The 27,793-nt window shown below is 41.1% G+C and overlaps 1 protein-coding gene across 1 annotated transcript in view; it reads left to right on the forward strand.

Moving 5' to 3' along the window:
- LOC124794905 overlaps positions 1 to 27,793 on the forward strand; it is a 175,112-nt gene that overhangs the window by 29,540 nt on the left and 117,779 nt on the right. The window contains exon 6 of the mRNA XM_047258605.1: positions 18,247 to 18,381. Within this exon, the coding sequence (XP_047114561.1) occupies positions 18,247 to 18,381 (135 nt within the window). The remainder of the gene's footprint in view (positions 1 to 18,246; positions 18,382 to 27,793) is intronic.

The raw sequence follows: 27,793 nt of genomic DNA on the forward strand, positions 1-27,793 counted from the left end.
ATTCCATGCTCCAATAATCATATTGTTTAGGGGAGTAGAAGTATTGCTGTGAATAAAGAGCCCGAGAGTTGTTCACTCACTCATTGTGTATGAAAATACACATCCCAGAATCAAAATCTTAGGGCCTGTCTTTTGATAGTTTCCCCACAGTGAACTTAAGTTTATTGCTAACAGTTGCAATAACATCAGTATCTATAAACAATAAGAACTGGACTAGGCGCTCAGTCCGGAACCGCGGGACTGCTACGGTCGCAGGTTCGAATCCTGCCTCGGGCATGGATGTGTGTGTTGTCCTTAGGTTAGTTAGGTTTAATTAGTTCTAAGTTCTAGGCGACTGATGACCTCAGAAGTTAAGTCGCATAGTGCTCAGAGCCAGCCAATAAGAATTGGAGTGGAGAAAGAATGCACTTGCATGTCAGTACATGATACCCCATATTGGTGCCCCTCTCCCCTCCCTCCTTGCAAATTCACTAACTGGATTTTTGTCCCAATCCATTGTTGTAGCTTTGTCTGAAGCAAATACAATGTTTCTTGGTCCAGCCAGAAAACATTACTTTAAACTCATGCTCATATCATCAACACTTTGAGAGACTGCAGTTTATATGTATGAAGACATATCTGTGAAACTTATAGTGGCATACTGCTTAATGTAAGAGGAGGTGTAAAATACAAAAATACTATTTCACTTGATCATCAACTGCATTATTGTAATAGTTCTGCCATGTTAGTCAGTTTTCATTCCAATACCAACTGTGATTAAATTCCACCACGACTGCCAGCAAATTTCCTGTTCTCATTCGTAGTTTGCTCGAACTTCATGGTTCTCAGTTCCAAGCTGCAAACCAAAAGTACTGCAGCTTGGGATGTAATGTTGTGCATGAATGTCTGCATGCCTGATACTGTTTTACCCACTTCTCTTGTCAGTCCCATCCACTAGCATGCAACTCTGCCATGGACGATCTGCATATGTGCGTAGTCTGATTTTTGCCCTCAGTTGCAAGTGATCTTTGTCAAGGTATGTAATACCACTTTTTCAGTACTACCCAAGTCATAATATACCAACTTATTTTCTGCCGCTATAATATCCTACAAGGAATCCCTTGAGTGAGAGGCCATAAAAGACCAATGATTTTTGTGTTATTTGACACCCCACATATTGTTTACCATGTTGCCACAAGACTAGTTACTAATTGCTGTGGGGTGGGACTGGAGGTATCCAACGGTGAGCACAGCATGAGTCTATGGAGCGTAGTTGAACTACTTATTGGTTAAGTAACTCTTCAACAGCGCTACAGTGCTTGTCATACAGTTACAAAGCAGAGCAATGGCAATGATAAGCAAAGCAAACATTGTATTATGTCTGCACCAACTGTTGCCTGATTGACATTTGATCAGGAAGGAACTCAAGGAATATTGCATAGTGAGAAAGAAGTGGCAGATGAAATCTTAGCGTTTATGCCAGATGAGTCAAATGTGTGGCATCATATGTACTTGACTGTGTGGAGAATGTACGTGAGGAGTACAATGATGACGATACATGCTTAACAAGTGAAAGTGGTATTGAAACAGATGTCAAGCTATGTAGTTCATCATCCTTGTCGGAGAGAAAATCTCATCTCCAGTGAAATATAGTAACGGAGAATTGTTGTTCAAGGAGCAGATACTAAACATAATTACGTACATGAAAGATCATCTGCAGCATAGTAAGAAAAAAAATGATGAATGGATTTCGTGCCTGTGGCAATGTGACCATGTAGTGTATAAAAAAATCTTTGGCTGTGCAAGAGAGGACAAGGCACACTTGTTACAGTAACTGGCGTTTATGCATTTCAGGGATGCTTGACACAGTTTACAGGATGCGTATGACAGTGACCTATTACATTATGCACATAAAATAACACTTGACGTAGATTTCAGTGATTTCAAGGGAAGTAGTGGATAGTTGTTAAACTTCAAACAGTGCTGCAGAATTGGAAGACATAAGATAAAAAAATTTCTAACGAAGTGTCAGCTTGACAATGCGCAGCAAATTGCAGAATTGGCCCGAAAACTTGTAGGTGAGATACCTCATCATTCAGTATGGAATGTGTTTCCAATTCCGACTAAGGATTTGAGGAGGAAGTGCGTATGAAAGGAGCCCTGGAACTAACATTGATGCCTTAACATGTTCATATGTGATTATGCTATTGTTAATCTCGATGGTAAATTGGCTGGAAAGTTATTTATTGTACTGTGAGAAGTTAGAGGTGTTCTGCTTTCTACAATTCTTTCTCATATGCATGATCTTACAAGGGCAGTATGGAATATTTACATCAAAATGAGCAAGAGTGGGAAAATGGGCATAAGAGAACTACACTATGATATGAGCACTGCTTTTGGCCAATAGCTGGTCAAAATAGCTTGCTTTTGCTTGATTCCTGGTTTGCGTATAGAAATTGACTCCTTCAGAACAAACTATTCCTCCTGAAAAGTGTGGAACGGGGAGTTCATACCACCAGGAACCATGGGCAAATTCAACCTCTGGATGTTTGTTTTTTCCTTGCCGATAAAACATATTATCACACTATCTGCAGCTGCACCATAAAGGATAGCTAGTTTTGTGATAACTTCCATGACACAATATGCATTCTTTAAGAATGTATACCTAGATGAACATCCTGCATGGTACGTAACTCCTATGGAGTTCACTTTCAATCTTGATGGTGTGAACCTTTGTGATCACTGTGGCATGCTATTTTTGATTTGGTGTTCATGGTGCAAGTTAATGGGCATTTTTTTTAACGTTTCTTGAGTGTCAGAGGTGTAATATGTACTTTAGGAGGTTGACCTCTTCTCTTCCTAGACACTTATTTTGTGTTGCCCGCCTCATGCACTTTGGTGAGTCATTAGCAGCTAATATTTTTTATGTCATAATTGTCAACACAACACTTTCAAATGAGCCTTACTAAAGACTGGACTTGCGACATCACACTCAAGGGGGTTCCTTGTTAGCAAGAACGTAGTTAACTTTGTTGCGTGATTGAATGTTTGTAGGAAGAGGAGAGCTGAGGTTCGTGATTGACCTTCATTTATATTGGAATTTAATTGTTTGACCTTGGCAAACTAAAAGGTATTTGTTTTTTGTGGTGTATTATTGTTTTTGCAATGATCAGTGGCTGTTACAATGGCTTAGTGCCTTTTGTGCGTAGCTTGGAAGTGTTTATTACTGTGCTTGATGAAGCACTGTCACATTTACAGTCTAATAATAATTTTGTGTAGCTCAATGGCCTGTTTCAAGTCTTTCAGTAGGGTGCTGTTTCGGTGACACGCATGTCTGTAACCTATCTCAGTAATCATACTGTGGAAAGGGTACCTCTAGTTTAAAATTGAATCCAAACCATGTTCAGTCATGGACGGTTGTTGTTAGATTGCTGGATGCACACATAGCGTAAGAAAAAATCTGACACCTGTGAATATACATGGTAACAATGTACCGATGGTAGGATATCGCCATTCAGTTTGCACAGGGATCTGAAGATACACTAATGCACTGTTGAAACTAGTTGTGTAATTAATATATTTTATAAAAAGTATGCCTGTTGGTATTCATTATTTCTACAAATACATAAGTGCAGTATGTCCATAGTCTTGCTACTACTGGCAGCCGAGATGATGGAAGTTTGTAGCCATCATTGTATTTCATATTGCCAGGCTGCCAATCGTTTCTTGTACTTACCTTCTGAAGGTCACGACTGCCAAACTAGCATTCAAACTACTTTCACTGTATGAATGTGTTTCATTTAAATTTATTGTTGTTGTTGTTCTTATCAACAACATTTTTTCCATGGTTCTTGTGCTGTTGACACCTAAATGCATGCTAAAGGAAGCCAACATTCAGTCTGTTAAGCTCTGCTAGGACATCAGCTGCTGACTAAGGTGAAGACAGACTAACAATAAACACACACACACACACACACACACACACACACACACACACTTACACACACACAAGTAGCTGAAATAAAATAGTGAGTCATTATAGAAATGAAAAACAAATGCAAGGATATCTTCATTCAGCAGACAAGATCACCAGGAAAATACAATGGTTACTCAGGAAATTAGAACAGTTTTTGACACTTCAAGAGTGATTCCCCATAAGTTTTAAGTACATTGACCCAAAGATACTCAGAGACCTGTCAACTAAGGCTAACAGTAATAGTATTACCTCACCAACATAAATCGTGATGGAACATCTGACAAGAAATATTTGGCATCTGGTGGGCAATATGCCAGCCACAAAGTGTGAACCATGATGCAGTGGGGTATTTTCTGTTCCTCAGTGATACAGATAGCAGTGCTGCAGGTGTCACAGCATCAGAGATGTCTGTAGAGAGGTCGGACTAATGTTGTTACTAAAGCCTTTTTTCAGTAGCTTCTGGAGCAACAGTCTGGATAATTGACTGATCTCGCCATGTAAACAACTGAAAGCAAGGGGAAACTACATCACTTGTGTTTCATGAGGACATGCAGCTCTGCTATGGTTTAGTGATGAAGCCATCCTCTTGGGTAATATATTAAGAAGGTAAAATTTGAACCTCTGAGTGCAGACTCCTCAGGAGGGTGTCATCGAGAAAAACCAACCTTGTGTTCTACAGATAGTGTAGAATGTTGGATCCCTTAGGTTGATGGGTTAGAGATGGCGTTATTCATTTTGTTGCATTTCGGTGTTTGGAATGTTGGATCCCTTAATCAAGTAGGTAGGTTAGAGAATTTAAAAAGGAAAATCAATGGGTTGAAGTTAGATGTAATAGGATTTAGTCAAGTGGTGAAACAGAACTTTTAAGTCAGAGTAGTGACAATGATGTTGGTTTGTGGGCACTCAACATTGTGGTCATCAGCGCCCATACAAGTTCCCAATCTTTCCATTTCCAGTCTTGCCACGTCTTGAATGATGATGATATGATGAGGACCACACAAGCACCCGGTTCCTGGGTGGAGAAAATCCTCAACCTGGCTGGGAATTGAACCCGGGACCCCTTATTCCAGAGGCAGCAACACTAGCCAGTAGACCACAAACTGCGGACAGTCAGGGTAGTGCACAGTTACCTAAACAAAATACAGATAATGCAAGATTAGGTCTAATCATGAACAGGGGTGAGGGTAAGCTACTATGCTACTAGTAAATGCATTATCCTAGGCAAGAGAGACAGGAAGTCAACACCTATCATAGTGGTATACAAGCACTCTCACCTGAAGATGGTGGCCAGGTGGACCGTTGAAATATTGTGTCAAGATGACGTTATGATCCGGCTGCACACCTGAGAAGAATGTTATCATTTATTACGCCGGGAAAGCCTTCATAGTCACAGTTATTCATATTGTTAAAGAAGACAAAAACTGGTGACAATTGACTGAAATTAGACAGTAACAAAAGGAAGAGAATGAAAAATAGTAGAACATGTACAGGGGGGAAAGGAATGAAAGAGAAGTCATTTGATAGAATTTTGTGAATAGCATAGTTTAATCATTGCTAATACTATATTAAGGATCGTGAAAGGAAGCTGCACATGTGGCAGAGACCTGGAAACACTAGAAGATTTCAAATAGTTTATATGATGGTAAGGCAGAGTTTTAAAAACAAATTTTAAACTGCAAAACATTTCCAAGGGCGGGTGTAATCCGCAACCATGATTTATTGGTTATGAAATACAGAGTAAAATTAAATAATGTACAGAAACTTCTGGTTTTATGAATTATTTAGGAATAAAGATGATGGCGCACCAAAAGGTAGGGTGCTGCATCGTTAATAGGCACACAAACAAAAGGTTCGGAGCTTGGCTAGCTTTCGGAATGCACTTTCTTTTTCTAGCTGTGGGAAAAACACGCATGCATGCGCACGCCCACACACACACACACACACACACACACACACACACACACACACACACACACACACACACTTGCCTCCCTACATTGTGCTCAGTTGACTGCCAGCTCTTTATTGGCCTGCAGTGAGTGTTCTGTACTGTACTGTGGTGAGGTGAGGGTGTATGGTGCAATGAAGTGAGGGATGGAGAGAGCATGAGGGAGGGAGGTGGTTAGGGGAAAGCATAAAGCATCTAGCAGCTCATGGGAGAGTGAGGAGCTGAGTGTGGGCTAGCTCGGGGGAGGGGGGGGGGCAGGTAAAGGGGCAGGTGGCAAACAAACTGACCATGCAATTTCATAGGCTAGGGCATGAGATAACAGCACACAAGTAGTTGATGTAGGGTGCAAATTTGACAGGGTTACTGGGGCAGGGGATGGTGTACACACACACACACACACACACACACACACACACTATTGGGTTTTGTGGGAGGGGGGGGGGGGGGGGGGGGGTGGGGCAGTGAGTGACCTTAGGTTTAGGCCAGGAAGATTATGGAAGTGAAAGATGTGCTGTAAGGGTAAATCCCATCTGCGCACCTCAGAAAAACTGGTGGTAGTGGGGAGGATCCAGATGGTACGGGTTGTGAAGCAGCCATTGAAATGTACGCTGCTGCATGTTGTGCCACTGAGTGGTCCACCATGTTTTTGGCAACAGTTTGGCAGTGGCCATTCATTCTAGTTGAAAGCTGTTTCGTTGTCATATCAATGTAAAGCTCTATGTTGTGGCTGCAGCAGAGCTGGTATATAACATGGATGCTTTCACAGGTGGCCCAGCCTCTGATGGGGCATGATAAGCCTGTGACAGGACTTGAATAGATGGTGCTGGGTGGGTGGACTGGGCAGGTCTTGCATCTGGGTCTTCCACAGTGGTACGATCGCTGTGGCAGGGTGGAAGTGGGTGTGGCATAGGGATGAACTAGGATGTTGTAGGTGTTGGGTGGGCTGGAGAACACCACTTTGGGAGGGGTTGGAAGTATAGAATGTTCCTCATTTCAGGGCATGATAATAGATAATCAAAACCCTGATGAAGGACATGATTCAGTTGTACCAAGTGCACAGCAAAATGTGAACCACACACAAGTACCAAAGAACATAACATACAAAGGCAGTTCTGTATATATCTTGATATCACAGATGAATTTTTGTCTTAATGTTTGCATTTGACTTCTGTTGATTCCTTGTCTGTTGAGATCTCCACATCAGCACCTCCCTTTTTGGAGAGCTGTGGCTCGGAAGGTCTTGCATCAAATCACAAATCTGGCCAGTGCAAACCTGAACAGAATTAGAAAACACAGGAGCTAATCTAACTAGCAGGTATCTGCTAGTTACCTGCGCGTCAGACTGCATTTTTGTGGCTGAGGTAGAGGTCTGATTGGGTCACTCAAAGCCGTAGAGAGATTGTCTTCTGTGTAAGAAGGCTTGAGATGCTGGCAGATACAGAATACCATTTCCCAGGGAAGTCAGTCACATTTGTTTCATTACTATGGTCTGTGACTGTAAAGGGGCCTGGAAAGAGTAGTGGTTTAATAGTGTCATCTCTCAGCCACACAAAACACCATCTGAATAAGTCTTTGTGAAAGAAAATGGGTTTATCACTATGTCGAAATGGATTCTTTGGAAAGAGGTGATGCATGAGCGAGTGCAATTGCACAAAAATGTATTGGACCCTCTTACTGGTAGCCAAGGCTTAGGTGTGGGTGAGAAAAATTCACATGGAACCCTTAATTGCTGATCATAGACCAGTTCAGCAGCTTAGCAACCCAAGTCCTCTTTCAGGACAATGTGTAGCCCTAACAGTACGAAAGGTAATGTTCCCGACCGGGCATCCGTCAACAAATTAGCAACCCAAGTCCACTTTCAGCACAGTGCATAGCCCGAACAGTACTAAAGGTAGTATGTCCAACCGACCGTGCATCTGTACAGCAGTCCAAGGTTGCTTTCAGTGTGCAGTAAATAAGCTCTATTATCGAGTTACTGGCAGAATGGTAGCTCATCACTGAAATATGTTTCACCTGCACATTCTCATAATCTCTTCGAACAATAGGTACTCAAATTGCCTACCCCTCCCCATGATGATAACTTGTGGAGTGCTGAATCTCGCAAACAAGCAATTTAGTTGGGCCTGGGTGACAGAGATTGCAGAAACATCAGCTACCGCCGTGGCCTCTGGCTACCTAGTGAATCTATCTACAATAGTCACCAAAAGACAAAATCCATTGGGGGGGGGGGGGGGGGGAGAAGAGGCTCAAGCATTTCTGGAAACCTTGCAATTTTGTCATTTCCTGCAACACTGTGCCAGTGCCAGCAGTCTTTTTGCTCCTGGCCAAACCCCTTTGTCCACCAACATTTTTGCAGAAGCGTTGATGCCAGTTAGTGGAACATTGTGATATGCATTGAAGACAGGGCATCACCATCTCGCAGGAATGAAGAGGCAATTCTTGTACCTTGGAGTGTTGCACCATATCTGTTGATTGGTACCATGTATTGGCACGTGCTCAAGACGTAAGCCCATCAATGTAGGATTCGCATGACAGTGTAGACGGAAAACATCTTTCTCTGATTCTGCTACTCTGTCAGTATCAGTGATAGCCTCGCACTTTCAAGACAAGCAGTCAGCCACAGTATTATATTGATCCACAATGTGCTGGATGTCCTTTGAGAACTGAGCAATGAACCCAGCGTGTCTACACTTTCATGATGAATTAAGTTCCATCATATGCTGGTATCTGGACGTTAGTGGCTCATCATCAGTAAAAATTTTAATGACTTCTCCCTGTAGCCATGGCCGGAAATGCTTTACAGTCACATATATTGCAAGAAGCTCCCTGTCAAATGCGTTCCACTGTTGCTGATTAGACAGGCTCTTTGAAAAGAAAGCCAGAAGGTGCCAATCTGCAGAGACGTACTTTTGAAATATAGTGCCCACAGCAGTTGAGCTTGTATCAACACTCAAAGAAATGGGGGTGCCAGAAACAGGGTATGTCAACATGGTATCATTAGTTAATGCAGTTATTAGGTCTTGAAATGCATTTTGAGCTTCACGAGTCCAAGGAATTTTTTTGCTGCCAAATGTTTTTTTGCATGTAAGTAGTTTATTTATTGGTTCTTGTACTTCAGATAAATTGAGTGTCACCTGTAATAGTTTAACTTTTTGAGTAGTCTTCTAGAGCCATTAAATGTTAGAGGTTGAGACATTTCTCTGGAAGAAGTGAACTGCCTGTGCAAGAGACTGCATAGTCTAGAAACTGTACCTCCTCCTTGTCAAAGAAAATTTTTTTTCTTTCAGATTGACTGTGACTGTGCTCCAGCCATACAGAATGTGAATGAAAACTCTTGTAGTACTTCATGCATGAAATGCTACCAAGTCTGGGAGAATTTCATAGTCAAAAGGCATTATGTTGTGTTCGCAGAGCCTGAAGGGGTTACTCACTAGAGTTTTCTGCCTAGCCATGGGGATTTGTGAGAAAGCCTTCGTACAGTCTACTACACTGAAAAAAAAAAAAAAAAAAAAAAAATGTGTTCATCACACTGCTGTTAAACTCTGCAGCACTGGGAACCGGATATCTGTCCAGAATAGTGCGAGCATTTAAGCCCCCATAATCACAATGCATTCTCCATGAGCCAGTCTTCTTTCTTACCACCTGCAGAGGTGATGTCCCCTCAATGTGATATCTTGTCACATGTTAGTCAGTAATCATCATCTCGAATGCCACACCTTGCATGTCTTTTTAACTCCACAAGTTCATGTGATGTAGAATGCGAGATCTTCTCGCATAATACACGTGTGTGTTCTGCATTTAGGCAGTCGCGACATCTAGTATATTATACCAGGTGCGGAAGACGTGCACAGTGCTAAAACCATTGTGTGAGGGCAGATCAGCAGCACCGTGCAGCATGAGGCCTTAGATGATAGAGGTGCTTTGATCAAGCAACAGTTTGACAGGTCTGGCATCACGGAAAAATTACAGAGAAACTTGGACCCTCAAAACCGGACCACTCACACCCACAATAATGAGTGTTCAAGTACGGCAAAATCCATCATCCAAATCTAAAGTCAACCTCTTCTTCCTGAATGTCTCAATTGCCGAATTGTTAGCAGCTGTGAGAAATGGAACTGTTGTAGATGTGTGGGGATCATTCAGCCACTTTGGATATACACTTATCTAGAGTCCAGTGTTGATTAAGAATAGGTCACTGAACTTCCTTTCCTTTACAAATAGTGTATTTGAGCCTGTAACTACTGACTCCATTTCTTTCTGTGCACTTGAGGCGTGTTAAATGTTCGGGATGGGTGGGTGTGCATACTGGCACTCGTCATTTGAGTTTGGGTAGAGACGTGGGCTCTTGCTGTGTCTTGCTGCTTCACAGAAGCATCTATGCTACCATCACCATTTCAAATTTTGTCAGATACTGTTTGGGATCCTAAAACGTTGTTACCTTCCTGTCTCTGTAATCAAGCATTCAGCCTAGCTAATTAGTTGACTAGATGGCTCTGTCTGTGGTGCTTGCGTTTGTGGTGAAGCAGTGTGCGAGTCTGTGCTCCCTGCCGCTGCAAAAGTCTGAATGCATGATTCGGAACCTCCCACTATAACGTCTTCAAATGCTGTCCACAAGCCGGCCGGTGTGGCCGTGCGGTTCTAGGCGCTTCAGTCTGGAACCGCGTGACCGCTACGGTCGCAGGTTCGAATCCTGCCTCAGGCATGGATGTGTGTGATGTCCTTAGGTTAGTTAGGTTTAAGTAGATCTAAGTTCTAGGGGACTGATGACCACAGATGTTAAGTCCCGTAGTGCTCAGAGCCATTTGAACCTTTTTTTTTTTTTTTTTTTTTTTTTTGCTGCCCACAAATTATTGTCAGTTATGATAGCATCCACCTTGCTTGCCAAATCGAATAGTCCTATTTCACAGCAATCTACATTGCCAAAAACCCTTCAGACATTGCTCAGACAGGAGATCATTACCTCTCCCCCTTCCCCTGCCCCCCCCCCCCCCCTGCCCCTCTCGTCCCCCCGTTCCCCGTCCCTGCCCCAGCATATACTGTGAATGAAGTACTTGTGAAGGGGAACCACTGGAACAAGCAACACTTTTGCTGATTTTCCATGTATCCGTGACTCAGGTGGTAATACGAAGTATATCCATCCAGCTGTGCTATAACCAATGTGAATTGTTACCACAATTTACATAGTATAAGACGCACTTTTTTCTCCGAAAAATTGCCTCCAAAATCCAGGTGCATCTTATACTCAAAATTAATATAAAAATGTCCTCTGTTTGATTTAGAATTCCCAACAGTCTTAAAAAAGGGCGTGTAGCAGAAGGGCGTGAGCAGCAGCATGCATCCATGCAACGAACACAAGCTGCAAGGATTCATAAGCTTGCTAACACTGTCTCACTCCTGCCCCGCCATCACAAACCCAGAACACTGTCTGGCCTGCGATGCGTCACTGCAGTCAACATTGCAAAGGAACTTGAATTGAAAGTGATTTGTGTTATTTGCGACAGTGTAATATTCTTTTAGTAGCTAGTTTTGCAATAGAAATAAATAAAAAGTATTCATATGATGTGGGCTGTAAATTGAAAGTAATACCGCATGCAGAAGAACATGGAAACAGAGCAACTGAGCAGCATTTTAGCCCTACACCAACAGAAAAAACCATTTTTGGTTGGCAGACTACTAAACAAGAACTGAAAAAAATGAGGGGGACTAAATGTGCAAATAGAGGTCTGAATTCAAAATGACCAAAACTATATGATGATGTATTAAAATGGATTCAAGGACACCATGAAAATGGCATTGGAATTAATACAAAGAAATGATTCAAATACATGCTCATAAGCTAGTGCTACAGTGGAACTTAACAGAAGGGTGGAGTTGGCTGGTGCAACAGGTTTATTAAGCGTCATGGACTTTGCATACGAACTAAAACCAAAATATTTTGGAAAATGCCACCAGAGCTTTAAGAGAAAATATTTCTTTTCCATCACTTTATTATTCAACATCGAAAGAAAAGCAGTGTGGAGCTAAGCCCAAATAGTGAATATGGATGAAACTCCTGTGACGTTTGAAGTCCCAAGTAATAGAACTGTTGCCATGAAAGGTGTAAATCTGTAACTGTAAAAACAAGTGGACAAGAAAAGTGCTCAACACTTTTGTCCTGTCATGTTGTGCTGATGGTACTAAACATAATCCAGTGATCATTTTCATGCGCAAAACAATGCTGAAGCCTTCTGAAGTACCGCCAAGTGTTGTTTTTCATGTACATGACAAGGGTTGGATGGATGAGCCTAGTATGAAATTTCGGATTAACAGAGTGTGGGATAGAAGGAAAGGTGTTTTATTGAAGAAGAGTTCTTTTCTTGTGCTAGATCAGTTTAGTAGTCATCTGAAAAATTTTGTGAAAGAGAAATTGAGACAGGGAAACACAGACATTGCTGTTATTCCGGGAGGACTTATTTCACAATTGCAACCTTTTGACGTCTCGATAAATAAACCATTTCAAGTGTATATGAAAGAGGAATGGAACAAATGGATGATGGATGAAACCTGACATGAATTTACATCGAAGGGAGCTTTAAAACAATCTGTGATCGAACAAATGTGTCAGTGATTAAAACAGTCGTGGTCTAGACTGAGAGAAGACATTATTGTTAAATCTTTCAAGAAGTGTGACCAAAGTAATGCCACAATTGTGGAAGGAAGTTAGGTCCAGGAGGGTGGCTGAATGTGATAATATGTTCAGGGAAGCTAGTACTGGGCAGGAGAATATAGATCACCTGTGTTGTCATCAGTGACTTTTGAATTGTAGGATGTAAAAGACACACACTTGAACCAGAGTGTTTGGCTAATCCCATAACAGGAGCTCAACAGAAGATATTCTGCAAACATAAATACAACGATAAAAATCATTCATATTAAAGCAAGTATGTAGAGTGCCACTGCTCTTCTACTTCCACCTTATCCTGGTTGAACTCCAGTGGCATGTTCGGCTGGACAGGCCTGGTAACGTCCTTTACATCCAGGTGACTAGAATGTCGGTTTGGAGTATTCCATCTCAATTTGTTCATGATTATTTTACCCTGATATTCAACCACAGGTGCTGTGAAAGGATGTACTTTTGTCAGAGGGTGAGATCGTCAGTGGTCTGCACACCTGGTGTAATGGACAACTGTGGCTTTTACAGTATCCTAAGCTCTGGCCAAGTAGCTATTTCACGCAAACTGCACCTAGGCCTTGGCTTTTGCAAGGAGGTAAATCATGCTTTCATTATTCAGGCTACACAACTTCCACAAGACACAAAAAGAGACCAGATCCTACTGTAAATTGTTATGGACTACCACGTATATTCTCCACTTCACAAGGAAATTTATTCAGAAGGAGTTTTTCCTTCAAGCTGCTGCTCTTCTACTTCCTCTTTATCCTGGTTGAACTCCAGTGGTGCAACCAGCTGGATAGCCCTAGTAACTTTTCCATCTGGGATGACTAGGAGCTGAATGTATTGGCATTTGTGGTAGTTATGTAGCCTGAATAACAAAAGCAGGATTTGCCTTCTTGCTTCCAGCAAGGGTGTAGATGCATTTGGTAGGAGGTGACTACTTGGCCATAGCCTAGGACGTGAAAGCCACGGTAGTCCATTACGTCAGGTGTGCAGACCACTGAAGATATTGTACTTCTACAAGTTCGTTCTCTGTTTGTGTGGAGGCTCTTAAATTGTGGAGAGCTTGTGTATTCACAGGTATAGTTTGCAGGCCTTCCTCTTTCATGCTGTAGTGTTCAAGCTCTTTGTGAAGGCATAATTTAATGGTGCTTATGATACATTCCCACCATCCTCCCCATCAAGCCGCAAGTAGTGCTGTAAACTATCCAGTGCTCTGGTATCTCTCAGTTAGCTGTGTGAAACGTGTAGGCTTTATCACTGTAAATGCCATGCCATCTGATAAATATTTGAAGAACTAATGAAAATCTGTCCATTGTTGGGTTGAGGTATAGTTTCAGATGGACAGCTGTAGCTACAGCTCAGCTGGCAAAGATACCATAACCCTCTTTTGTAACTCTATTTATTTGTGGTTACATGGGTCCAACAAAATCTATTCCAGAAACTTCCAACAGATTGTGAGGCTTCACTTAATCAACAACCAATGGCACTTCTGTCTGCTGGCAGGCAGTGCTGTGTGCAATTGTTTGGGGAAGACAGCAACATAGGATTGCTTTGATGACACAATAGATGTATTGAAAGTGAGTTCCCAAATGCAGAAAACCATCATCAAATATGGGTTGACACACTTTACCTTCAGTGGGCAGGGTAGTGGTAGACCTTTGATTAAAGTGTTGATAGATTCAGTCCATACTGCTGCTCTACTGTGGTCAGAGGCCTTGAAGTAGTGGCATAGCATTCTCGTACAAGTCAGTGCTGTTAGCAGATCTCAAGTCATGGGAATGTTACCATCTTAACAGATGCTAATCAGCTCATACTACACGTTAGTTGGGGACACTTATCCGAAGCTATGTATAAGCCAGCATCATATGTTCACTCCAATGTGACAAAGTGTGAACATAGGAGTGCTCTTTCCCTGTTGTTTGGACCCATCTTTAATCAATTATACTAAATAACTGAGAAAGTGTTGTCACCATCTGACAGTAGATTGTGTGGCAGATCTTCATACCAACCTATTCTGAGCAGCCAAATGTCTTGATGGGGGATGTTAGTCTCATTAATTTCAGAGGGCTGTAATCACCTGCAGTAACTCGTAATAAATTTCTTCTAGGTGCTATGATTTTCAAAACTTGTTCAGTGACTTCTAGCTGATTTACTGAAAGCCTATCCTCGTCTACCGTGACATTTGTTTGGAGATCTTGTCCTTCTGCCTTGCAGATTGCGGATAGTCTCTGGCAGTTGTTATTTGCTCCATTAGCAAAGACATCTCATCATACAGTGATATCAGGCTGTCTTCCGTTTCAGTTCCTATAGTTAAGCCATCCATAAATGTGTTTTCGTGCAGTAATCCTGCAGCGGTAGGGAACTGGTGATAAATGGTTGTTAGTTCTTGGAAGGTGGTTGAAAGTAAAACTGGTTACATGCAAGCCTAACATATGTTTTAGTCAGCAAACTGCTCTTTGGCGAGCCTTAATTTCTTCCTCAACCTTATTGGCATCTAACGTGTTCCAGGAGAATTGAGTAAAATCTCTGCTGCTAGAGTTTATAGTGAGCTGCAGAAAGACATGAGTGATACAATGATTACAATGTGTCAGAAAAGGAATCTTCTAAAGCACTTCAGTCACCTCAAGTAGTATGTTAGGCATGATTTACAAAGCTTCATTGACAGTGGAGACACCCTTTTCATGGGATGAACAATCAAATACTGTTTCTCATTTAGTGATATTGCCCCCCCCCCTCTCTCTCTCTCTCTCTCTCTCTCTCTCTCTCTCTCTATTTCTTTCTCGATTATATGATGAGGCAATGAAACAAGAAACAAGTCCATGGCTTCATATTGGTAGTAAACTCTACATGCTCTTCTTTAATATACTCCAACATTATGTTATGACAAATATGTCAGTCAGCTCTCATTTCTTAGTAGTCTTCTTCCTGAGGCATTGAAACACCTCTCAGTATCATGAAAGTTATTGATTGTATAGCACCAGTGTATTTTTGTAGGAGGCAAACTACTCACCAGTGGTCTTCAGACAAGAAACTGTTCAAATATTGCGTATTTTTAGCCACTCATTGCTCTTTCTTGGACCATTGCTGATTCAATTTGCTTCCTAAAGTCCCAGAAGCTACATTGTTGTCATTTTGGTTCTTCAAAAGCTCATGAGATTAGTGGTGGTGTACTCTGCTGAAACTCTTGTGTGACTTCCCCTGGTAATCAGGATGAGCTTAGTGTGCAACAGACTGAGAAATATGTTTTGGTGATCTGTCACCCACTCTTTCTCACTAATGATATGCTCCAATAAGGAACTCTTTAGAAAGACCAGATTTTCCTTTAGTGGAGTATGCCAGCTCTAAGTTTTTGGTGTGTTGAGTCATTGTGATATCTCGGGACACAGAAGAATGTTTCAAGAAATAATGTAAATGCTCGGATGTAGTGAGCATGACATATACAGTATTCCATGTGCTTCTTAGGCTGAGAAACAGAAGTCTCCAAAACGTGAATGTTGATGAAGATTTAAATTCATCTAATGACAAAGATGAAGGTGGACTGACTGCCAGCATCCAAAATGTAACATGTGAGTATCTTTTCCATTCCTCAAACAGTCTCTAACATGTGACCTTGATTAAGGTTAAGAAAACAAGAGATTGCTCGATCTGAATATCGGGAAACATTCCAGAACGTCTCTTCAACAATAAAAGAAAGTGCAGCAGGCCATTATAATTGACTTCTTTGCAAGGTTTGATCTGCAGTATGTGATCATATGACATACAGTTTGTGATGTGGCAGATACTCTTATCTCCTGCAAGTGGCAAGAGGGTAGAAGTGCATTATCCAGTTATAGTTCACAAACTTCCCAATGCACAGATTTTGTCAGTAGAAATTGCCACCAGTGAATGGCAAATGAGAAATGACACTAAGGAAACAACAGTCTGCACTTGAACCAGCACATTTAGTCAGTCACAGTTTATTACCATAAAAACAATTTAGCAAGAAATTTCTATGAACGTAAATACAAAGATAAAAATCACTCGCATTAAAACAAAGATGCACTGTACCGCTGCTTTCCTGCAGGTTTGGTGTAGGGGTCCCTTCAGTCACACTGTAGAGCATACTCAGCAGATGGATACTGGATGGCCCCAAGGCATACAGATCGTGTGTGTCCGTTTGTGTGCTCAGCTAATTTAGTGGTGGTCATTCAGTATAAAAAGCCATGCAGTGAGCACATTATAGTTGGTAAACTGTGTGGTTTCACATGTTATTTTGCCACTTTTGTTACAAGGCTTACCAGTGATGGTGCCAGGGTAAGTGGCAGTTGGTTGGTGCATGGATTAGGCTTTATTGTGGGAATATTCTAGGGATCGGAAACCATGGGGCAGAGATAATTGGAAATGCCATATGATCTGACAAGAATGTATCAGAGGTGGTCATGATTCTTTGAGAAAGTTGGTTGAAGTATGTGTAAGAATGAGGGATAACTACATGAAGTACCTGTAGTGTCAGTAGACAGATGGATATTGTATGATGGAACAGCCCATGTGTCAACATACCCTGGTACTTAGTCCTTTGTCATGTAAGGCATTTTTTTCACTCCATACCTGCTGCACCAGTATACACCCACTATCATACTTCCAGAATTGACATTTTCTCAATGTTTTAGGCATTTTTATCAGTCCCTTCATGTTTCCTATTTTTATTGTATAACTAAGGCATAGATAGAGCATAAGAAGTATATTATCCCACTCTGCTTCCTAAAAGTCAGACTCTTCCAAGTGAAGGAAGGGGACCTGGACAGTAACAATGATGACTGTAAAAGTCTCCTCACTTCAGTGTAGGAAAAGTTGCAGTTCGAGCACCTGGTGCAAGATTTGTTGCACTTGATAAACAATATTGTTACACTTGAAAGGGAGTCTGTGTAAGATATGGCAGAGTCCCATATTGGGGAAAAAGCTGACAATACAAAAAGTGAAAATAGTGAGAATGATTTGAAGATAAGTGTTGTGCCTCACATTGCAGATGTAAATACAGTAAACAAATACATTCGTGATACAAGTGTAGGGATCAAAACTTCCATATCTGTTTATGAAATAGAAAACTTTATTGAAAAAATTTTTACCAGAAGTTGAAACAAATGATAGCTATGGATTTTTTGATAAAGAAATAACAACAATCAATGTGGTATTAGGTGTCAAACCGTTTTAAGCCCAGAGGTTTCAAATTAAAGGGCACAACAATTAATAAAATGGCTAATTGCAGTTTTATTAATTATATGTTTAAAAACCAATTACATTTTCCCATTATTTGTATCAATTTTTATAGTCCCTTAAATAGAATAAAAGAAGGGTTTACTGTAGGTGCATGACTATGTACTTGCACATGTTATTTTTTGTCTGTGTCTGCCTCCACCTCCAAGTTACACATTTTTCTGTGTCTATTTGATTGGTTTCTGGAATGTAGAAAAGCTTTTCCACATAAACACTTCATTTTGTATGATACTGCAGATGCCCCTTGCATGTTATCATGCATAAAAAAGGAAAAAGTATTGTGTAATCTTAGTTTAATAATGTCTGTCATGCATGTGCTTGTGGAGTATTTACATAGTAGTACATGTAAAGAATAAGAAATTCATCCAGATCATTAATTGTGTATTGCATTTACACTAGGCAGTCTGTGTCATTGTTTCTTACATTTGCAACTAGAAATATCTTTCTGGAGTCCTAGATCCAAAGCACTCTCCTTACGTCAGTTTAGGTCTGAGAAGCAAGGGCATCTTTCAGCACATAAACATTCATATGTTTTGAGGGTTTCTCTTGCTGACAGCAAAGAACAACAAGGTAAGTATTCAGCACTATTTCTGAGTGCCATTCCGTCATTATTAAATTTTCAGTATCGGCTGTTACCCTGCCTCACCTCAAAATATATATATATGTGCCCTTACAACTATGCAGAATTATTATTAAGGGGAGGTTCTGGTCAAGGCGGATAAAAAAATGGATTTTTTGTGTAATTTTCATCCCCTGCAGTTTACATATTATGTCTACAAAAGGATTTTTTGGTTGTGAAAATATTTTAGAAGTAACATCATGTCAAATGGAACTGTGTGCTGATAGAAGTATAGGCAGCTGTAAGTGCCTGATGAATTAGTTCAAGAAAAGATTCAACCAGTATACAAATTTCTGTCCAGTGAGGATTTGCATAAAAGGTGCACTGTTGTCAATATGCAATGTATGCATTGGAGAGTGGTACTGAACCATCTTCATTGTGGGGCAAAAAGTTTGTGAAATTATCTGAGAGGAAATGCATGCCTGCCATGGTGCAAGAAATGTCTCAGTTCATTAAAACAGCCCAAATTGCAAAAAAAGGACACCACTAGATTCAGAACCAGAGTACGTTTGAGGAAGAACAAGGACACCTCTATGGTCCTAGTATCGCAGATTAACCATAGGTTTTGAAACAACAATGTTTTTTGTTATTCCAAAGTGAAAATACACGTTTGTTGAAACCACATTTTTTCAGCTGATGAAGCACCCAGAGCCTCAACAGATTAACTGATTAATTTCATTTTTTAATTGAAAGGTAATTAAATTTAGGGGGTGATAGGGAGAGCTTTTTTGTGTTTGAATTTTAAATATTTTTTCTAAACATTTGGACTTAGGAAAACATGCCAAGAAATTGACATGTTTCTCAAACAGCTGCCTTTTGTTTCTCTAAGGTCTTTTTCAAAATCCCATCATGATGTACCTCCAAATTCATTTTGATTTAAGAATTTTCTATTTTTATGGGTTTCAGAAATAGCCACGAGTCTGTACAACACTTCATGCAAACCAGGATGCACTGCGAGACGCGTACTTTGACAAGGGCTGCAGCTGCCGTTTTTAATTTGTTATGGGAAAAAAAACATATACCATTGTATGTATAATAATGTGGTACAACCTCCCTTTTAATAAAAGCAACCCTATCTGAAAAAGATTGTAAAAAGATTTTTCGTGCCTCTGAACCAGAATCTCCCCTTAAGTTATATTTAAAAATTCTATTGGTTGTATTTTATAAACTCTTTGGGAAACATTTATCTGAAAGATTATCATAAGCTCTGAAGTTTCATCTTGAAAACTGTCCACTGTCCACTGTTTGCTTAGAAGGCATTTAGTTCCCAAATTTCCTTCCTCATAATTTATTTTTATTGAACTAATTATATAATTCATCCTTCTCTTTAAGATCATACTGATAGTCAAATTCTTCAGGAATTTTTTCTTGCATTGATGTTAACTTTAAGCTTTTGGAGACAGGATGAATTTTATACATGAAAACGGCACTATCAAGTAGCTTCATGTGGTCTAAAGTTGTATTATTGTGACTGGCTGTTAGTATTCAAAGTAATCATTATTTGCAGAACGTAGCACCTGGGCAGATTAAAAATGAATCATTCAGATGCTGATAGGTTTCCATAGACATAAAGGATGTGTATAGTGTGGTGTTCACACAGAAAACAAGACAGATGTTCGTGTAGGTTAAGATCAAAAGAATTTTGGTTCAATGAAATGTTCCAAAGTCTTGGTCATATACTACTACAGGGTGTCTACGACCCGGGAGAAACCCGGGAATTTTTTCATCCAGGATAAAACCGGGAATTTTTTGGAATTCTGGGAATTTTTTTGTTTTTGTTTTAGCTTTCAGTTAAATTTTTGTAATTTTCACTGGTAAGAAACAATATTCTAACAAAGGATATTATGTATCCCACTACTGCAGAATAATACTGCAACAATAAAACATGAACGAGAGGGAAAAAAATAAATAAATGAAATAAAATAAAACTTAAGTTGCAAAGGAAATGCGCTATATACAACTACTAAAGGCCTTGGGAAAAGACTGTTCAGTGCTTCATAACAACAAATTGCCTGCGTCTCCAATGAGTGTGACATCACAACTGTTTACTTTAGATTCGTTTGAGCAGGGCGGGCTCATGCTCAAGCGCAGTTGAGTCGCGCATGTGTAGTACCTTCTCCCACTTATGGCTACAGAAGTGTGACTGTTAGCTTTATAAGCAGCAGCAGCAGCTGCTGCAGCAAAATGCTACCCGGAAGAAAATTTACTGGCGCGTGCACGTTGTCACATTCAGTGGGACAAACTGGGGTATCTACCCCGGGCGGCAATTTCAGCAGAATGGAATGGGGCCGCCAAATTCATATTCTTCAGGAAAAAAAACCTTGTTTCACAAAGTGCCTAGTATCCAGCGCATGTTGGTCTGTTGATTATTCATATGATTTTGAAATGCATCCTTGTTGGTTTTTGAACATTTTAGAACATATTCTAAGTTTATTTCTGAATGAATCATAAGTTGAATTTTGAATGCGTGTGTAGTGTATGTCATGTATCTGCCAGTGGAATCCCGTTGCATCTATAAATAAACTTTCCTTAGACAGAAGGGGACGGGGCTATACGAGCTGAGCGGAATAAAGCTGAACGGGTGAATGGCAATCGCTGTTTGTTTATGTGGTTGACTGTGTTTGCGAATTATCAGCGTTGTTATAATTACTAGTGAAATCCATAGATTCAAACTACCAGAGTGGAATCATAGGGAAGAAAGATTACGTATTTTCTTCTTGGTGTATCCAAGAAAATTAAATTTTGATAGAAAATTTTTGGCCAGACCGCTACACTAGTAAGGACCAGTTGTACTGTCCCCGGTAGCAGCCACCTGAGTAGCGCGGAAAACGCGTTTTATGAACACGTAATAACGCCTAACCAGAGAATAAACATGGGATAATTAAACTGTTGATTGTGGAAGGGCTAGCGAAGTTAACCGGAGAATAAGTTACAGAATTAGTGATGATGCAATTGTTTGGTAGAATGAGGAAGGAGAAGAAACGGGGACTTCACACAAATTATGGAAGAATAACACTATTCCAAATTTATATGAAAATTTCATACTACTACTTTTCAATCTCATGCTTGAGAAGCTGAAGTGTATGAATGAAATGTGAAACTATTTCGGAACATAAAACTTTTTGCTTGTAGTAGGCCTAATAGGCATTTAATATTGGTACTTTCTGAATTATATTTTCTCGTGTTATAAAAATGACCATTTGTGCCAAAATAGTCTTGTTTATTTGGTGTGTTTTACAGAAGCTGCAATATTAGACAGGCCTATTTCATTTTATCTAGCAGACAGTGGCAAAATACACGTAATCAGATTGAGAAACCACACAAGTCTTGGGTACTGTTTGTATTGTATTAACAGCTTTTTCAGTATTAAACATTTCTTTTTTTCATGTGGCAAAACATGTGACGACCTTTGATGAGGTAATAGATCCTTTCCCAGAAAGGAAAACACGCCATGTAAAGCTGTAACAAGGTTGGATAGAAAAAATGCTAGGACTTATGGACTGAAGAAATGTGTACTGTCTTGCTTGTCTCTTCTACTGGTTTCATTTATCTTATATTTAATTTTATGTCACACAAAAAAGCAAGTTATTAGCTATAGGCAATAAAGAATGCAAATTTTCTGAAGAGTTCTTGTTCTCCCGGTTACAAATTATCCCATCCAATATTGATTGAGAGGTTTTTTTTTTTTTTTTTTTTTCTTCTGATGCGCAGAGCAGTCTGAGTTAGGGTTGGAAAGTGGATAATCTCCACGTGACCAACATTTATGTTTAGTGGTTTTGCTGTTTCCTCTTCATTTATTGCTGTCACGTCAAGTGAAAACAAAATGGATTTCTGTGGCCGGGAGCTATCAAGTGTATTAAAATACACTGACATGAGTACGAAAGGCGAAAATATGTTATTAGTTTCAGATTTTATTTTATTTTCACCTTTCTGGCAACCAAGTATTAATCACCTTGCAGAACAATGAAGTTATTTTGTCAATTTGCTAAAGAAATTTGGCTTTTATTAATCTTTTTCGATGAGGCAGTCAATTTATTTGAAACGAAGTGTTTCATTCCACACTATTGGCTAGTTTCAACTGTTTGGTGCATTTCAAAAGTGCATGTTTTCATCTTCTAGCACGTGTGACATTATGCCATAATGAAGAACCAAACATTAGATAATACAGTACTGGTACTCCAAGAAAATTTACATCTGAATCTGCACATACGAATGTGCACTTTAAGCCTAATTACACGTTTTAGTATGGTGCACAGAATTCTGATGCCCTTGAAATATCCTCTGATGAATTGTTTCTTTTATGACATAATGTAAGATCTTTTAATGTCTTACACTTACGAACATACGCGCTTCCAGTATCCTAGTAGCTGCGCAAGCGCGGTGACGCCTGTTATCTGGCGCTCTCTGACAACTGCTGAAACAAACCTATTTCTAACAGGTCGCGGGAAAATGTTGCGAATGGTTATTTGAAAAGCGTTATTTTGAAAGTAAATTTCCTTTTATGTAAGATGAACTACATGCGAAAATGTACAATGAATTTCTTAAATCACAGAGCGTTTGACTCTCATTTAAAAATCAAGTCTTTGAGTACAAATTTAGAAAAATTTCGAGCGCAGAAGATCAAGACATTTATGCCTTTATTAAAAATTTTACTGGCACATTTGTGGGATGTATCTGAAAGTGTAACACGTGCAAAAAAGATCAACATTGTATGTGAAAGCTTAGCTTTTTTTTTTTTTACTGAGTTTGGTTTTCTAAAGAACCGAGAAGTACTACACCAGTGTATAAAACCATAACTATTCAAAGGGCTGATAAGTTTTACAGTTCCAAGGAAAAGTATACTGTCACTGAACACAGAAAAAGTGTATCTTCACCCGGGAGAAAGTGTAATTTTAACCGAGAAATCCGGGAATTTTTTTTTTCTTGTCCACGTATACACCCTGTACCAGCCATTTGTGAACACTTCTAATTGGGTGACAAGGCACTGTAACTTTTTTCTAATAGAGCTCTTCCTCCTCATGAAAGACAGACCAAATATAATTCTCCAAGGATGGATTCATAAGCTAATTACACAAGAGTGACTTCCATGTAGAAGCTGGTCATACAGAATGCCATGAAAGCATTCGCTGTTGTGTAATGCTGTCTCTACCACCTTGTAAGCTTCCTTTTCTCCTATGAAGCACCAGTCCAGCTTCAATACTGTTGAATAAATTTAAGTTTTTTTTTTAATTCTCTATCTTTTCTGTTAATTCTCCATCATTAGCATGAATGCAGACATTGTTTATCTGCCACAGAGTGCAATTTGCAGCAGGTTTTCTGAACTATTATGAAATTTACAGGGTGCCTAGTTAGTTTGGGTTATCAGGAGTAATTCATGCATAAATTATTGAGAATTAAAAGTTTCCTTTCATGCTTGCAGCTGTACCAAAGGCTTGGCACCTAGCATAAGTTCTTGCAGTGTCTGCATGACCAGCCAGCCTGTTTTCTTCAGGACAGAAACGGTTCTTTCTGATAGAAGCCGCTGATGGGGTATACTTTCAGCCCTCTGCTCAATGGGGTAAAAGTGCCCATGCCACCAACAATCCAATAGAGAGGCATGAGAAAGGGGTCCCGTCATTGTACAGGGGAGAAATTCGCGGTTTCTACCTTTCAGGGGGAGCGGACTGTCTCGTGCCATCTGCGTCCATTTCTGCTCTTTTTGACTAGGCACCAGCTAGTTTAAGCATGAACCATCTTTCTTTCTCCTTCCATTTTTCATATTTTGCTAACACTCAAACTGGCAAATGCCCACTACAGTCCAACCTGAATGAGGCCTGCTGTATTCTGTAGTTTTGGACTGTACCATGAGTTTCCTTTAATTATCTCTCTTTCATTTGAAACCACCATTTCAGCACTCACAATTCATTCCTCTCCCATCCTTGACACAGGCCATCCCCAAGTGCAGTCTGTGCATATAGATACATTTTTTGTTGCCCCTGGTTTATGTGGATAGTGAGCTATTCCACTTTAGCATGTTGGTTCAACTTTTAAACACACTGTACTAGCTGACATTCTTCTCAGATGTCAGAGGCACACGAAACTACATTAATATCCTTCTGCTTCCCCAATATGTAAATCAATGCATTGTTTCGCGCAACTTGGATATTCACTTCATTTGCCCACAACAGCAATGAATGAAATACCTACAGACAGCTGGTCAGCTCTCTTACATACTTACTTCACATGCCCTCAGGGCTCAGTATTTCTGTGCTGGGTATGGGCATGGTGACCTGGAGTTTGCAAAGCTGGGGACTGGTGAGCACCATTAATCCATTGTTATCATAAGCTCTGGGCATGTGTCAGTGGAATGTCGTGCATCACAGGGAATGGGGATGTCTGCTTAACTGCCTGGATTGCAAGGATGGCAAAACCTCTACAAAAAGCCCTCATTCTCAAGGTGTGCTGCATGCTGATGAGATGCATGGCTTTTGAGGAAGAACAGGTGCTATCAGGCAACCTGTGTAATGTGCTGCACCTCAGTAATATAAGGGTTACCCAGGCAAGCAGGGCAGTCTCTGGTGGACATCCTTCCCTAGATGCTCATGGGGTCACTATGAAGTCTAGATCTCATGTTTCTACTCCCAGCAGTTTGGGTGGAGCATTGGACAATATTAACATCCAAAATCTTAAGAGGCTTCAGGTGACTAATTCACCTGGGTCATCTCTGAAATGTAAGTATTCAAAGTAACGGACCACATTCAGTGGTAGGTAATGTCTTTGCTGTCGTAAAATGTGTGAATAGTTCTTTTGAAGAATTGTCACAGTTCTATATCCATAACACTCTAAAGGTGCTTGCAGAGCAACTCGTATCTATCAAGAGGTTGCGCAGTTGTACCGTCCTGCTCGAGACTATGAAGCGTTGAAGGAGTTGCAACATGCTGGGACATTACAAATAATGGTACAAAAATACTGCAATAGGAATGAGAAAGTACAAGGGTGACTGAAGTCTAGAACATTGTGAAAAGGGTTGATGGACAGCTTCAAAAGTCAGCATTTTTTATCCTGACATTCAATCTGGCGAGTATCTGCCTGAGTATATTGCAGCAGACATAAGATTAATGTCCCGAATCCAATGTGGTGCTTCAAATGCGAACGCATTTGTCACATCAGTATGTGTTGTAACAGTCAGGCAACATGTGAAAGGCGTGGTGCCGAGCCCACAATCCACGTTTTTGATGCACTGCACCACCCATGTGTGTTGATTGCACCGAGGTCCATCCACTTTGCGGCAAGTCCGGTTGTTATAACAGGCGACATGGGTGATGTGTCTGCGTCCGTAGGAGGAGGAGGCGAGTGGAGTTGCTCCGACAGATGATGGTCATCTGGTTCCTGCATGGGCACATCTCCTGATGGACTGTGTTGTGAGTAATGAGAGATTCCAGTATTCCGAGGGTCAGGTAGAGCCGAAGGTGGTGTAGTGGCATCCAGAACAGGTGTTGCCGGCACACGAGGCCGAAGCTGGTCCAAATGACGCACTGCAACACCCGTGTCCGTCTGGATTTCATACAGGCGTTGGCCACAGTGTCGTAAGATAGGGCCAGGACTCCATTTTGGCCGCCTGCCATCTCCCTGTATCCATACAAGGTCGTCTGCGGTGAACCGGCCAAGCGAAGGCACCCGCGGCCGTGAGGTGGAAGGCCGCAGAAGATGAAGTAGAGTGCGGGGCTGTCGGCCATGTAAGAGCTCAGATGGGCTGTGGTTGCCCATGGGGGTGAAACGGTAAGAAACCAGAAATTGGAGAAGCGCATCAGCAGCAGCAGAAGAAGTCAGGAGTTTCCTCATCTGAGCCTTAAATGTGCAGACCAGTCGTTCAGCCTCACCGTTTGACTGTGGATGGAACGGAGGTGCCGTGACATGCATGATGTCGTGACAGGCACAAAAATCCGCAAAATCGGAATAGGTAAATTGCAGACCATTATCAGTAACAAGAGTAGAGGGAAGGCCTTCCAAAGAGAAAATGCGAGGTAGAGCATTGGTGGTTGCCGCGTTGGTAGGTGACATGCAACGGACCATGAAAGGAAAGTTAGAGTAGGCGCCAATAACGAGAAGCCAATAAGTACCTAAAAAAGGTCCCGCGAAGTCAACATGAATATGCTCCCAGGGCTTCTCAGGCGAAGGCCACAGTGACAAAGATGACTTGTGGGCGGCGGCCTGTGATGCACAAGGGCCGCAGGCAGCGACCATGTGTGCGATTTCAGAGTCGATGCCGGGCCAGTACACATGACGGCACACCAGAGATTTTGTGCGAGACACACCCCAGTGCCCTTGGTGAAGGAGGCCCAAGACCGAAGCACGCAAAGACGCAGGTACCACAACAGGCGGCGAAGCATTTTCGGTGGAAAGGAGGATAACACCTTCCCTAGCCGTGAGGCGGTAACGCAAAGCGTAGTAGTTCCGCAATGGATCAGAAGTCTTAGCGGACGGACAATCTGGTCAACCCTTCTGAATACAGCGTAAAACCCGGGAGAGGGTAGGGTCAGAACCCGTAGCAGCCGCCAGCTGGTCCCCGGTGATGGGGAACGCGTCCACAACCTGCTGCTCGGCAACATCCAGGTGGAAACACAAAAGTTCGTCCCTATTGAATGCCAGATCAGGACCCATGGGAAGGCGAGACAGTGCATCAGCATTCGCATGTTGAGCTGTCGCCCGGAAATGAATCTCATAATTGAAATGAGACAAGAGCCCAACGCTGGAGGCGGTGTGCAGCCTTGGTGGGAAGTGATGTCAATGGATGAAACAAGGAAACAAGTGGTTTGTGATGCATAACAAGATGAAATTTGGATCCATAGAGAAAAACACCAAACTTATGAAGAGCATAAATAATGGCCAAAGCTTCTTTTTCAATTTGAGAATACTTTTGTTGGGCATCTGTGAGCGTTTTGGAGACATAAGCAATGGGTTGTTCAGAACCGTTGTTCAGAACGGTGCGCAAGGACTGCACCGACCGCTTATGAGAGGCATCCGTGTCAAGAACAAGATGTTGGTCAGGTCGATAAGTAGCCAGGCACAGGGTCTGTTTCAGCATAGTCTTCAATTTCTGGGAAGCCGCATCGCATGACATGGACCAGTGAAAAGGCATGTTTTTATGCAATAGGTGATGCAACGGCTGAGCCACTGAAGCAGCAGACGGTAAAAACTTGTGATAGTATGCTATTTTCCCCAAGAAGGCCTGCAGTTCCTTAACAGATGTAGGGCGAGGAAGGGCATCGATTGCAGCGACAGTTTGCTGAAGCAGACGAATACCATCCCAAGAGAGTTGAAACCCCAAGTACGTGATAGATGCCTGAAAAAATTTTGATTTCTGAAGATTACACTTAAGACCGG

Source organism: Schistocerca piceifrons, chromosome 4 (genome assembly GCF_021461385.2).
Source record: "Schistocerca piceifrons isolate TAMUIC-IGC-003096 chromosome 4, iqSchPice1.1, whole genome shotgun sequence".
Taxonomy (NCBI): domain Eukaryota; kingdom Metazoa; phylum Arthropoda; class Insecta; order Orthoptera; family Acrididae; genus Schistocerca; species Schistocerca piceifrons.